Source organism: Oncorhynchus kisutch, linkage group LG9 (genome assembly GCF_002021735.2).
Source record: "Oncorhynchus kisutch isolate 150728-3 linkage group LG9, Okis_V2, whole genome shotgun sequence".
Taxonomy (NCBI): Eukaryota; Metazoa; Chordata; class Actinopteri; order Salmoniformes; family Salmonidae; genus Oncorhynchus; species Oncorhynchus kisutch.
Genome location: NC_034182.2, coordinates 1,481,625 through 1,495,654, shown reverse-complemented (window position 1 = coordinate 1,495,654; position 14,030 = coordinate 1,481,625). Strand labels below are relative to the sequence as shown.

Here is a 14,030-nt window from a genome sequence, read left to right as displayed (position 1 = left end):
TGATCTCACGTCTATTCCTCTAATCCACTGTTGATCTCACGTCTATTCCTCTAATCCACTGTTGATCTCACGTCTATTCCTCTAATCCACTGTTGATCTCACGTCTATTCCTCTAATCCACTGTTGATCTCACGTCTATTCCTCTAATCCACTGTTGATCTCATGTCTATTCCTCTAATCCACTGTTGATCTCACGTCTATTCCTCTAATCCACTGTTGATCTCACGTCTATTCCTCTAATCCACTGTTGATCTCACGTCTATTCCTCTAATCCACTGTTGATCTCACGTCTATTCCTCTAATTCACTGTTGATCTCACGTCTATTCCTCTAATCCACTGTTGCTCTCACGTCTATTCCTCTAATCCACTGTTGCTCTCACGTCTATTCCTCTAATCCACTGTTGCTCTCACGTCTATTCCTCTAATCCACTGTTGCTCTCACGTCTATTCCTCTAATCCACTGTTGCTCTCACGTCTATTCCTCTAATCCACTGTTGATCTCACGTCTATTCCTCTAATCCACTGTTGATCTCACGTCTATTCCTCTAATCCACTGTTGATCTCACGTCTATTCCTCTAATCCACTGTTGATCTCACGTCTATTCCTCTAATCCACTGTTGATCTCACGTCTATTCCTCTAATCCACTGTTGATCTCACGTCTATTCCTCTAATCCACTGTTGATCTCACGTCTATTCCTCTAATCCACTGTTGATCTCACGTCTATTCCTCTAATCCACTGTTGATCTCACGTCTATTCCTCTAATCCACTGTTGATCTCACGTCTATTCCTCTAATCCACTGTTGATCTCACGTCTATTCCTCTAATCCACTGTTGATCTCACGTCTATTCCTCTAATTCATTCAAAGCTGATTGATGGTAATCAAAGCTAATGTAAAGCCAATGTGAAGCTAGTCGATGTAACAAAACACTAGCCGTACCGACAGTTAGTTGGAGAAATGCTTACCAACCAATGACCTTGAGTTATGACCTCTTCCGCCCCTCCCCAGTGATGATGGGCTCGTTGCTAGCGGCGACCACGGAGGCTCCGGGGGAGTACTTCTTCTCGGACGGCGTGCGGCTGAAGAAGTACCGCGGCATGGGCTCTCTGGACGCCATGGAGAAGAGCACCAGCAGCCAGAAACGCTACTTCAGGTAGGGAGGACATCACACACTAGAGCTGCAGCCCAAATCACATCCTATTCCCTGGCCTGTATAGTGCACTACTTCTGACCAGGGGCCATAGGGAATAGGGTACCATTTGGGACTACCTCTTGATCAGACACTACTAGAATTCATAGGAGGGTTGGAATGAAGACCAGGTAAACAAAGTTGTTGCACATCAACAGTTGCTGTTAATCGCTGTTGAATGAAATTTATATTTTATGTCTGATTATATACATGTATTTATTGGTTTGTCCTTCATTCAGACGGTTCACATTGTAATACAATATATGACAAATGTAAGTCATTTTCTCAAAACAAATGATGCCAACTTTCCTGTGTTTAAGCTGCTCTCTGTGCTCTCATTAGAGAATTTCGCTGTCCATCAGCAGTGTCTAACCCGTCTCTGTGTTCTGACTGGCTGATTCCACAGCAGTGTCTAACCCGTCTCTGTGTTCTGACTGGCTGATTCCACATCCGTGTCTAACCCGTCTCTGTGTTCTGACTGGCTGATTCCACAGCAGTGTCTAACCCGTCTCTGTGTTCTGACTGGCTGATTCCACAGCAGTGTCTAACCCGTCTCTGTGTTCTGACTGGCTGATTCTACAGCAGTGTCTAACCCGTCTCTGTGTTCTGACTGGCTGATTCCACATCCGTGTCTAACCCGTCTCTGTGTTCTGACTGGCTGATTCCACAGCAGTGTCTAACCCGTCTCTGTGTTCTGACTGGCTGATTCTACAGCAGTGTCTAACCCGTCTCTGTGTTCTGACTGGCTGATTCCACAGCAGTGTCTAACCCGTCTCTGTGTTCTGACTGGCTGATTCCACAGCCGTGTCTAACCCGTCTCTGTGTTCTGACTGGCTGATTCCACAGCCGTGTCTAACCCGTCTCTGTGTTCTGACTGGCTGATTCCACAGCAGTGTCTAACCCGTCTCTGTGTTCTGACTGGCTGATTCCACATCCGTGTCTAACCCGTCTCTGTGTTCTGACTGGCTGATTCCACAGCAGTGTCTAACCCGTCTCTGTGTTCTGACTGGCTGATTCTACAGCAGTGTCTAACCCGTCTCTGTGTTCTGACTGGCTGATTCCACAGCAGTGTCTAACCCGTCTCTGTGTTCTGACTGGCTGATTCTACAGCAGTGTCTAACCCGTCTCTGTGTTCTGACTGGCTGATTCCACAGCAGTGTCTAACCCGTCTCTGTGTTCTGACTGGCTGATTCCACAGCCGTGTCTAACCCGTCTCTGTGTTCTGACTGGCTGATTCCACAGCAGTGTCTAACCCGTCTCTATGTTCTGATTGGCTGATTCCACAGCAGTGTCTAACCCGTCTCTGTGTTCTGACTGGCTGATTCTACAGCAGTGTCTAAACTGTCTCTGTGTTCTGACTGGCTGATTCCACAGCCGTGTCTAACCCGTCTCTGTGTTCTGACTGGCTGATTCCACAGTGAAGGGGACAAGGTGAAGGTGGCTCAGGGTGTGTCCGGCTCTGTTCAGGACAAGGGCTCCATCCACAAGTTTATACCCTACCTGATCGCTGGCATCCAACATGGCTGTCAGGACATCGGCGCCAAGAGTCTCTCTGTTCTACGGTGAGTTTGTGAGGGAGAGGGTGAGAGTAGAGGGGAGAGGGGACCAGTGTGTGATCTCTGATAGTAGTGTGACTGAGTGATCTCTGATATTGTGTTGTTTTCCACAGCTCCATGATGTACTCTGGAGAGCTGAAGTTTGAAAAGAGGACCACGTCTGCTCAGGTGGAAGGAGGAGTCCATGGGCTTCACTCGTACGTTGGACTCTGTCTCCCACACACACACACACAGTGGAATTTAAATGTGTGTGTGTAGCAGTAGATAGACGTGACTTTTCTACGACTGTGTTGCCTCTTTCTCAGACATCAGTCCTCTTTCTCTCTCTCTTTCACCATAGATGTTCTGTTGTTCCATGTAAGTACACATACATAGACCTGTGAAGTGAAGGGTGTGGCCTAGTGGTGGGCCCCACATCGCCATTTGCATGTAGAACAACTCTCCCCTTGTTTCTAAATTGAATGGTTAAGTTTGATCTTGTTGATTAAATGATCCAGGTGGGAAATGTAAATCTTACCTTTAGATAAGTGCTTCCCATCTTGATGTTTGAATCTGGCAGCTAGCCTATAAGGACGGCTAATATGGCGATGTGACGTTCCCCTTCAGACTATTATATTGTTAGTGGGAGGAGGGGTGCTCGCCATTACGTATTTCATCTTTGAATGGGGATGAATTATGGGAAGCTTTGTTAGTCTCCTCTCTCTGTCCACTAGCCTCCTTCTATCCTCTCCTTCCCCAGTTATCCATAGGGCAGATAACCCTGTAATAAGTATACTGGCAAGATGGTGGGGGATTGAATGGAATTTGTTTTAAAGTTGAATCAGTATCTTATTGCTTAGACAGATTGATAGCTGATGTAGTAGGAAAGGGTTCCATCCGGTTGTTTTAGAGCAGGTAATAGGAATTGTTCTGTGTGTTTTAGAGCAGGTGATTGGAATTGTTTTGTGTGTTTTAGAGCAGGTAATAGGAATTGTTCTGTGTGTTTTAGAGCAGGTGATTGGAATTGTTTTGTGTGTTTTAGGGCAGGTGATAGGAATTGTTCTGTGTGTTTTAGGGCAGGTGATAGGAATTGTTTTGTGTGTTTTAGAGCAGGTGATTGGAATTGTTTTGTGTGTTTTAGAGCAGGTAATAGGAATTGTTCTGTGTGTTTTAGAGCAGGTGATTGGAATTGTTTTGTGTGTTTTAGGGCAGGTGATAGGAATTGTTCTGTGTGTTTTAGGGCAGGTGATAGGAATTGTTCTGTGTGTTTTAGGGCAGGTAATAGGAATTGTTCTGTGTGTTTTAGGGCAGGTGATAGGAATTGTTCTGTGTGTTTTAGGGCAGGTGATAGGAATTGTTCTGTGTGTTTTAGGGCAGGTGATAGGAATTGTTCTGTGTGTTTTAGGGCAGGTGATAGGAATTGTTCTGTGTGTTTTAGGGCAGGTAATAGGAATTGTTCTGTGTGTTTTAGGGCAGGTGATAGGAATTGTTCTGTGTGTTTTAGGGCAGGTGATAGGAATTGTTCTGTGTGTTTTAGGGCAGGTGATAGGAATTGTTTTGTGTGTTTTAGGGCAGGTGATAGTAATTGTTTTGTGTGTTTTAGAGCAGGTAATAGGAATTGTTCCGTGTGTTTTAGGGCAGGTGTAAGGAAATGTTTTGTGTGTTTTAGGGCAGGTGATAGGAATTGTTCTGTGTGTTTTAGAGCAGGTGATAGGAATTGTTTTGTGTGGTCGTTATATTATTGATTATCATTAACTGATTGATGGTATCATTGTGTTTTCACGATGCCCTCTCTCTCTCTCTCTGCAGTTACGAGAAACGACTTTACTGATGGAGGGGCCAGAAAGAAGCGGACTAGGGCCGCCCCCGACGCCCCCACCCCCGTTGTGACCAAACGTACCCGCCACATCTGACACCCACCTCATCACTCTCCCTGCCGACTCCCCACACACCCCATGGGAGAGGTCTGGGGGGAACACCTGCAAAACAAACATCATCACCTGGGAAACATAGGATTTTGCACTTACGAAGCGGAACATCAGGGTTTTCACCATAACCCCCTCCCAGAATACCGGTCCCCTTGGGGTGTGTGAGAGCGTGTTGAAGGAAGTATTTTATTGTGTGTGTCTGTGTGTGAGAGAGAGAGAGAGAGAGAGAGTGTGTGTGAGGACAAACTCAGTGAAGAAGGTGCTGTTATGCTATCTTCCTCTTCCTGGTGAAACTGAGAGAGCCATACTGTCACCCCTCTGTATTCCCTGGGATCTGCTCGTACCGACACCTCCACATCAGAAGCCACAAACATCCCAATCAAACTATATATGTGGAAAAACACTTGTCTTGCTACTCTGTGTGCAAGTGTATTCTGGCAATCCTCCTTTATCTATGTAGTTAGCTCTGTTTATGCAGAAAGATGGTAACTGCTTTGAGAAAAGTATATTGTTCTGTTAAACTTTTGACTGATTCAACTGACAGACTCATTGGCTGGGACTCTAGACTAGGTGACATTCCCTCGCTGTAGTGGCCATGTCCATACCCCCCTTATTCGACGTGAACCAATCAACTAGTGGCCTATCACAATGCTTCTAGTGTGTTGAGAGCACGGTTGGGGCCAAAAGATAGACATCGGCCATAGATCAAGGAACGTTTTTAAAACCACAGTGCCGGTAAACAATGGGTAATACGATCATCTTTTAGACTGGAATGAAACGAGTTTAGAGAAAATGGTTTGATTTAAAAGCTGTAAAGCAGGGTTCCCCAACTGGCATCCCCCGTGCCCCCCCCCCACAGTAAATAAATAAATGATTATTATGCTTGGAACAAAAGGGTGTAAAAACACCAGTTAATCAGAACCAAGTGATTTTAATTTTGGATATCTGTTCCCAAGTATTCCTACAGATAATACAGAGATGTCATCGTATACTAAATGTAAACAAGGTTTGAAATGATTGGTTAAGTTATATTATATCTGTTTGGACCTCCTGCGGTGAATTTGCAGTCTACAAATGATTTGTAATTATGTTCCGGCCCCTGCTCATCCACCCAAGAAATCGTCCCGAGGCTGAATCTAGTTGACGATCTCTGCTGAAGAAAGACCCAGCGGCTCGAAGGAGCATGAAGGGTTTTGATATGTATGTTTTTTAAAGCCTCAACACGGCTCTATTTATATTCCGCTTTTTTCTAATTCCGTACATACTGCCAAATGTATCAACATGCTCTCTGTTACACTTTGGTGTTATTAATACTAAAAGCCCAAATTTAAAGCTACGAATCGCCAGCAATGTAGTCCCTCGCTCCACCCCTGTCCCAGATTGTGGCACCAATTGCTAGCAGCTTTGACCTGCTCTGATTACCAGAGATATGCCTTGAAATGGGGGTCGATGATGACCGCACAAGACGGAAAGTCTTAAATTCCCATAAGAACTGTGTATGTGCATGGCGCTATACATCCTCCTCACCCCCTTTCCCACTGAGATGCCGTATCTATATCATTCAGCTTGTGTAGGAATAGATTTTTCTAATGTTTTTCGTAAACAATGTCCTTTTTGCCAGATGTTTTTTTTAGGATGTCTCTAAGCTGTAGGAGTGACTTTCTTTCCGTTTTGTGCTAATGTACTTTGCCCTACCGGGACCTCACTTGACTAACAGTACTCTTACAGTTGACATGAATATTAAGTAAATATGTACATGAAGATGTATGGAGAATTATATACCTGTATCCTGTTTGAAATGGTTGTTTGCAGTCTCCCACCTTTTTAGTTCTGAAAATCCCCACTGAATATGAAACAGGCCTTGTTTACAATGGGATTACAACAGAAACCGGTCCCTAATGCTGTAAAACAATAAAAGTCCAAATATGTTGATTTGTGGGTTGTTATTAAGGCTGGGAATTTCCAGGGACCTCAGGATACAATATATTGTCACGATACTTGTGTGCTGATACGATATGTATTGCGATTCAATGTTCCAAACATATTTCTCATCATGTGTCTGCTGCAGAGGGACAAGAGTCATGAGTTTTGCTCAGTCGTGGAAGTAAGTGTTGGATACAAATTGTCTACCTAATTTAAAAAGATTGCGATCAAGCTATGAAGTAAAAAATTCTGGTGTATTGGGGCAGGTACAGCCAACTGGTGCAAAAATATTATTGCGTTGTCAAAAATATCCCCAAATGTAACTATAGAAGATACGTTCTACATGACCTGAAACTTGGTGGAAACAAAACATGCACACGTAAATGTTGACATTTCTCTTTATTTAATCATGTTTTGAGTAAAGTATTTTTTTAACATTAATAAAATATAAAGCGGCTCATATAAAATGTACTGTGTGTCAGTCCGAAGTTAAAGCACAATAGTATCGGTGCTATCCTACCAGTATAGTTCACTGCTGCTCCGCTACAATGTTGCTGTTAGTTCAAATCAAGCTTTCCTTTATTGGATGGATCTTAAAGCACATCTCTAACATGTCTAATTCTTCATGTAGAGGCTCACAAACACAATTCTATTTGACTGAATTGAAACAACTTGGCATTGAATAACAATCTTACACTATGAAAATGTAAAGTACAGTCCCGTGTAGCTCAGTTGGTAGAGCATGGTGCTGGCAACACCAGGGTTTGATTCCAACAGAGGACCAGTATGGAGAAGGGAAAAAAGTATGAGAATGTATGCACTCACAATCTGGATAAGAGTATGCTAAAATATTAAAACAAGATTTCAGTAGTCGTTTATTAAGTGCTTATTTCAATCACAGTATTATTTATTTGAATGCAAAACGTTTTGTACAAATGTATTTTTCTTTCCTGTGCCCCTCTTGAAATGCACAGGAAAACGCAACTTTTATTAACGTATCAAACTTCATCATCCAATAGCAAATGTGGAAAAAATTTCACAAATTTCTCATTGGCATGTGGCACTTAAGACTCTTGTCAACATTCTCAAACAAACCCTCAGTTCATTTACGCACTGTTTCACCTTTCGTGACAATGAAGGCTAGCCTGATGAATCAAACCGCTCGTTGCTCCTTACAGATTGTGACGCCATCTTGAATCCTTCTTCACAACACCTTATTTCAGTCCAGTCCTCAGCCTTTAGCCCTTGACTGTTGAGAGCTCTGCCTACAGGTCAATTGTCTCACTGCAGATGCTCATCGCATCAATCTGTCTGCAGACATTGATGAACTCCTCTTGTACGGACCGGTCCGCTTCAGACTCTAGGTCAAGACTCTCCTGTGAGGCTGACCCCAGTGTGCGATAGTATCTCTGCATGTGTGAGCCCTGGTGGCTGGAGACTGTAATGCGGCTTGAGCTGCCGCCTAGGGATGAGGGTTGGGCGTGCCCCTCTGGGCTGGAACAGAGGACCAGAAAGGACCCCCCTAATGAGGGTCTGTACAGGGAGCAGGAGGAGGAACTTTCCCTCCAGCGTTCTGGGGAAGAGGAGTTGGAGGACAGGGAGGGAGATGGTGGAGCACCCAGGATGGTGTCGCCTGCCATAGGTCGGTTTGGTAGAGGGGTTGGGGGAGGAGGGGGCATCTCCACGCAGGAGGTCGTCCGGTACAGGCCTGGGTCAGTTGAGAGGGTCTCTCGAAGCACCTGGCCACCATTGGGCAAGGTGGACGTGGAATAGGGGATGTTGAGTGACAGGTCACTGCAGCAAAAGGGTATGGACGGTCTGAAGAGGCTTATGGGAAAGAGGTCCTCGCTGAAGAGCGCCTCATCAATACTACGGCGCAGGTTGATGGGCGATGGCGGCCGCAGGTCAGCCGTGGAGTCGCTGGTGAAGGAGGAACCCCCGGACGCCTCTCCACCACACCTGTCCTCGGGCTTGCTGGAGCCAGGCAGATCCAAATTCAGGTCCAGGTCTCTGTAAGCCAAGGCCCGGTTGCTGTGGTACAGGAGGTCCAGGCCGTTCAAGCTGCTGCCTAGCCTTTCATCCATCAGTGTGTAGAGGGGCAGGCACTCTGTCTCCCCGTGCCCAATGTCGCAGATGGCCAGCTTCTCCTGCTGGCTCAGGGTCCACTGGTAGGTTCCCGGCATAATGGGCGACTTGATCGCCAGCAGCTCCGTCCAGCAGCTTCCAGGCTGGGGAAGGTGATCAGAGCAGTAGATTGGCTGGGCCACCACCAGGGCTAGGGTGAGACAAACTCCGGCCTCACAAACCCTGCAGCTGAGCTGGAAGGTCCACCAAGGCCAGGGGCGGAACACATCTGCTCCTCCGGCGAGCCCCAGAGAGTGGAGCATGGCGTACAGCTGCAGCCCGGCGCAAGCCAGGCAGAACAGAGCCGAAAGGCACACTGTCGCAGCCGCACGGTCCCAGTCCCTGCTCTCTGCGAATGGACAGCGGTTGTATCGCTCAGCTGGCGTGGGCGAGGTGTTATTCAGGTGGTAAATGTGCTTTGAGTCCGCCCGTACGTAGCAGAAAAACACAAAATAGGCGACCGATAGAAAAGAAACCAGCGCCACAAACGTTCCCCGGGAGATCAGCGAGATGAAGAGGCAGAAGGGTGCCCTCCTCTGGTAGAGCCTCAGCAGTGCTACAGGACCAAAAGCTGCTGCGAAGTGCAGCAACACCAGACAGGCCAGGAAACAGGGTCTCTGGAAGGCTGAGTAGGATAGCTGCATCCTGGAGCGCATAGAGAGGAGCAGGAAGACCAGGCCGAAGGCTGCAGTCAGGCAGGGGAACGGGGCTTCGTAGAGCAGCAGGGAGGCCTCGGTGGAGGGCAGCCGGTCCTGATGGCCGTAGGCATCGTAGAGGAGGGAGAAAGCCCTGGTACACCCTGCAGCCAGGAGGAAGACGCTGACCAGGGCGAAGTAGCCACAGCCGGAAGGGCAGCGCAGGGGCAGGCACAGCAGGTTGAGCGCCGAGGCCAGGGTCACCATGGCGAAGATGGAGCCCAGACCGTACACGTGTGCATCCCACGCTAACCCCCAGGCGGCCATGGCGCTGTTCCAATCAGAATGCAGGGATACGAACATGGGCCGGGCCGGAATCAGGAAGGGGTTATTTGATTGGTTGGTGGAGGGGGTGTTGGCGGTGGGGAGGACGTCAGAGGTGGTGGGCGGTGCCCAGGTGTCGGAGATGTTGCAGATTCCCGAACGTTCCTGATTGCAGTCTGGTAGGTAGGTGGCTTCACTGCCCGTTGGGTCGGACAGCCAGTCTTCAGGATCAGGAAGGTTACCTGAAAAAAACATGGGAAAATATTGAATTTCAATTTCGATTCCAGAAAACGTTGATCGCTTCCTAAAAAGCAATTTGTCATGAGGTTTGACATGTGAAATCCACCTGTGGCCATCTGACCGTCCCAAATATAGATCAATGCCATATGCAGCAGCGTCTATACAGCGCAATGCTGCACAGCCACATCGTCCTCAGGATGCTGTTTTCTGATAACTGCATAGTAATACAATTTACCAGCAGAGGGCAACACCCAAGAGAGTCCATTCTAAACAGGCACACATGAGAATACACAATGTTTACTCAACATTCGAGCCTAGACACTAATGGGCTGAGGGCCAAATCTGTGAAAGCATGTGGGCTGAGGGCCAAGTCTGTGAAAGCATGTGGGCTGAGCGCCAAGTCTGTGAAAGCATGTGGGCTGAGGGCCAAGTCTGTGAAAGCATGTGGGCTGAGGGCCAAGTCTGTGAAAGCATGTGGGCTGAGGGCCAAGTCTGTGAAAGCATGTGGGCTGAGGGCCAAGTCTGTGAAAGCATGTGGGCTGAGGGCCAAGTCTGTGAAAGCATGTGGGCTGAGGGCCAAGTCTGTGAAAGCATGTGGGCTGAGCGCCAAGTCTGTGAAAGCATGTGGGCTGAGCGCCAAGTCTGTGAAAGCATGTGGGTAAGATCAATGCATGTATACTGGTAAGATCAATATATGGAAGATGACTTGGATGTGTGTACCTAGTAGTCATTACACACAAACAAATGCATCACGGATGGGCACCAGCGACAGTTTCCCTCGCACGGTTTTAGGCTCTTCCTTTTCAAAGCGAGCTTTACAGACTTCGACAGCCAACATCTTACATGGCTTCCATAATAGCCATTAGGCAAAGCATTATCTTCAATCAATGCCACTTCAGTAAAACAGATTAGCTAGGACATCAAACAGACCAGCGGGCACCCATTTATTTCCATGCTTCTCCTCACTCCTCCTATTGAAGACGTGAAAACTGAGAGATAAAGGCTGGAGCAGAATCTATGGAATGGTATCATTCCGTTTGCTCCGTTCCAGACATTATTATGAGCCGTCCTCCCACCAGGCTCCTTATTGGGCTACAGAGACGGAGACAAACGAGCAGGATATCCCGGTATACAGGGAGGTACTAGCAGTTACAGAGCTGCGTGATTTGTGGGCTGCTAGATGTAGAGTACCTTGTGACTCTGAAACGTCTCTCTGTGATAGTGGTGTGAAGTGGACTGTGTGGGTTGGATTTGATTAAAATAAGGATGCTTTTGAATATTGTATAATACAGCCCAGGCATTTGTCAAATGGTCTCAAAATGTGGTCTTTATGGTACTAAAATGCAGTTTGGATGATATAGACGTGTGGCAAAATGAGAATACGTCATGTCTGTTGGCACCTTGATTGCATGTTGTTATGCAACCTCAATTTATGTACAAACTTTTGTACCACAAAACTAAGTCATGTATTTATACATTTAAGTTGTCCCTTTTCTGTTTGTGATATATGAGACCCTAGCTCCTCTGATTGTGTTGTATGGTAGCTGTCTGTTTCCCCACCCCGTCTCAGTCCCAGATCCGTAATGGACTGTTTTGTTTGTGACGTCTCTTCTATACTGGTCCTGTTTCCTCCCTCGAAGACCATTCTTATTTTTTTCTCTCTCTCTCTGACACACACGCTCTCTCTTCCTCTCATAACCTCTACCCCATCATTGTGTGTGTCTCTCTCTTCCTCTCATAACCTCTACCCCATCATAACCTCTACCCCATCGTTGTGTGTCTCTCTCTTCCTCCCGCATTGCTCCTTCTCTCTCTCTCACTCTCTCCCTGTCTAAATACACTGCCTGGCAATTGAGCTCTAATGTGAACAGCTTTGGGTATGGTGTGCATGCATGTGGCCCTGCAACCATATTGAGGATGCTGAAACACAAAACCCAGTGCCTTTTTCTCTCAGTTTAATGCAAGAGTGCTTCCTGTTAACATGGTGTGTTGTAGAAAGGTTGTTATTAAGACTGTATTCTCCACCTCCCATCAGCCTCGCTGGTCCCTCTCATTCGCCGACCAAAGAAACCTCTCCACTCTATTCAGGAAGCCCAAACCACAACACGGACTCCTGAACATTTCTATCAAAGCCTGACTCGAGTGGCTGATCCTTTTAAAGAGGGGCTTCAACATAAACCTCAGCGCTGTCCTGCAGAGTACTGATTGTCTTCTTTTGGCACTCGTTTAGTCCTCATTCCGTGCTCATTCGGTGTGAGTTGATGACGGACCCGTCAAGCTCTGGGAAATATGAACCTGAGTGAGCGATCTGTCTCGCGGCACGACATCACCATTTTTTTTGTTTATACCTCTGACAGACGGTTACGAGACGGGCGACCGGGGCTTTAATCATGGCGCTAATGCAGTGAAATACTGACTGCCAATGTTTTAAGAGGCTTTGTTTTCCCCCGATGCAGGGTTTTTTAATTAGGCCCGCTGAATCTTTAATGGGCAGAAAGGAAACGTGTTTATTAAAGAGGTTCCTCCGTGCATCGTTCCATGATGTTTCTCTATCTCTCTCTAGTCCCCTGTAAGATATAGTACACCCTAGCACAACATGGCTATTGATACATTCCCTTTAGGTTTTGCACAGTTGCACATAATGAGTGTCCGTTCAGCTGAATATATAGCAGACTCTGCAGTTACAACAGTCTTGTACACGTCTAAAATCCACTGAGGTGAATCAGCACACTAACAGCTCTGACACAGTTTATTACTCAACTAATCTGGAGGGTGAAATGAACAATAAATTGTATTTGTTCTGACAGGGTTAGAATTACACTGGCTGCCAGGGGTTCTGGGCACTCCCTTAACAAATCAGTGCCCCTCCCCAAAAGCAATAACATGGCACCCCCATAGAATATTAATGTTGGTTCAGCCCACTATTTTTCAGCCACCTGTATGAGTCAGTAACTCATTGGAACCATCCCTGATGATGACACCTACAGACTGGTTAAAGAGGTGGTGCCTGATATGTTCCTTATCTGTCACTAAAAGATTCCTTTTGAAGATGGCTATTACTACAGGAGAGACGAGAAGCAGTGTCCTAACAATAATGATGTAATATTGTCATACCAGACACCCTGTCTGCAAAAGTGTGGGAGATGTGGGCGGAGTTTAACACAAACAGGAAGTGCCAGGCGAGGCAACTGCCACAGATAAGGGCGGTCATGTTGTGGCAGGCCAGTCGCTTGTTCCACCCGTTTGTTTACTTTCCTGGGCGATGCCCTAGCTGCCCCGCGGGCACAGTGGAAAACGTGACTGGGGTTTCTGGACTAGAGCCAAAGGTTCCTGCCTGTCTCGCTCGGGTCAATTAATCGCCCATCGGAGCGTCCAGCGAGTCCGCCGTCCTGGATACCCGCCCCTTTTGGAATGTGGCCGTGTGACGGGGACAGCGAAGTCCGGTCAGTTCCATCGCGTGTTGCTGCCTAGTTACAGTCTACGTTCCACTTGTGACAAACCCCCTCAGGTTTACAGTCAGTCACATATATGGATGTCATGGTACTGCCCGGATTCAATGCCAACAGCGTGCGTATGTATGTATGTAGACACTATAATCAATAACAAGCTACTTTACAATATAGCTTGGACAGAGATGTTTGTAGATGGTTAGAAAATAGAGAAAAAGAAGGAAATTCCAACTCATCAGGTGCAGGACAGAAGAACGTATTCAAGAAAAAGATGACCTGACAAAGATCCAACTCGGATCGAAGGGTTGTCTTTTTTGTGCGTCAGTTTAAATCGCCATTGAAACATACTAGAGTTGCGGACATACTGTAAGGTTCCCATAGTTCAACAGAAGTTGAGCGATTTGTCTCAGACTTACGTCAGAGGTTATGCCTTAAATGCCCAATGCATCTGTTTTGATCTCAATATCAAATCATTTCTGGGCAACAATTAAGTACCTTATTGTTATTTTTTTCAATTAAAATTGGTTAAAAAATATATAAAAAAATTGCTTCTTAGCAAAGACACATTTCTCAAGCAAGAATTTTGCTAGGACTATGGTAGTGGTCTGAGTGAGGGGCCTAAGCTTTATGGTAGGGATATGGAACCTCAAAACTAGCTGTTATTGGCGGAGAGGTTTAA

General features: G+C 46.5%; 3 protein-coding genes across 10 annotated transcripts in view; 2 read left to right on the top strand and 1 right to left on the bottom strand.

Moving 5' to 3' along the window:
• LOC109882102 (inosine-5'-monophosphate dehydrogenase 1b-like) overlaps positions 1-6,588 on the top strand; it is a 31,310-nt gene extending 24,722 nt beyond the window's left edge. For 5 of the 7 annotated variants that reach the window (XM_031831424.1, XM_031831425.1, XM_031831429.1 and 2 more), the window contains 4 exons: positions 1,013-1,157; positions 2,612-2,755; positions 2,863-2,946; positions 4,538-5,519. In XM_031831424.1, the coding sequence (XP_031687284.1) occupies positions 1,013-1,157; positions 2,612-2,755; positions 2,863-2,946; positions 4,538-4,559 (395 nt within the window). In that variant the 3' untranslated portion in view covers positions 4,560-5,519. Of the gene's footprint in view, positions 1-1,012; positions 1,158-2,611; positions 2,756-2,862; positions 2,947-4,537 lie in introns of all 7 variants that reach the window. The other 2 variants (XM_031831423.1, XM_031831428.1) reach the window with 1 other exon arrangement.
• A 373-nt stretch (positions 6,589-6,961) lies between these two features.
• prrt4b (proline rich transmembrane protein 4b) overlaps positions 6,962-14,030 on the bottom strand; it is a 31,677-nt gene continuing 24,608 nt past the window's right edge. Inside the window, exon 3 of the mRNA XM_020474191.2 lies at positions 6,962-9,904. Within this exon, the coding sequence (XP_020329780.2) occupies positions 7,845-9,904 (2,060 nt within the window). The 3' untranslated portion in view covers positions 6,962-7,844. The remainder of the gene's footprint in view (positions 9,905-14,030) is intronic.
• The window catches only part of LOC109882103 (uncharacterized), a 41,095-nt gene continuing 40,128 nt past the window's right edge, over positions 13,064-14,030 (top strand). Inside the window, exon 1 of one of the 2 annotated variants that reach the window (XM_031831433.1) lies at positions 13,064-13,469. In XM_031831433.1, the coding sequence (XP_031687293.1) occupies positions 13,435-13,469 (35 nt within the window). In that variant the 5' untranslated portion in view covers positions 13,064-13,434. The remainder of the gene's footprint in view (positions 13,470-14,030) is intronic. The other variant, XM_031831431.1, reaches the window with a different exon arrangement.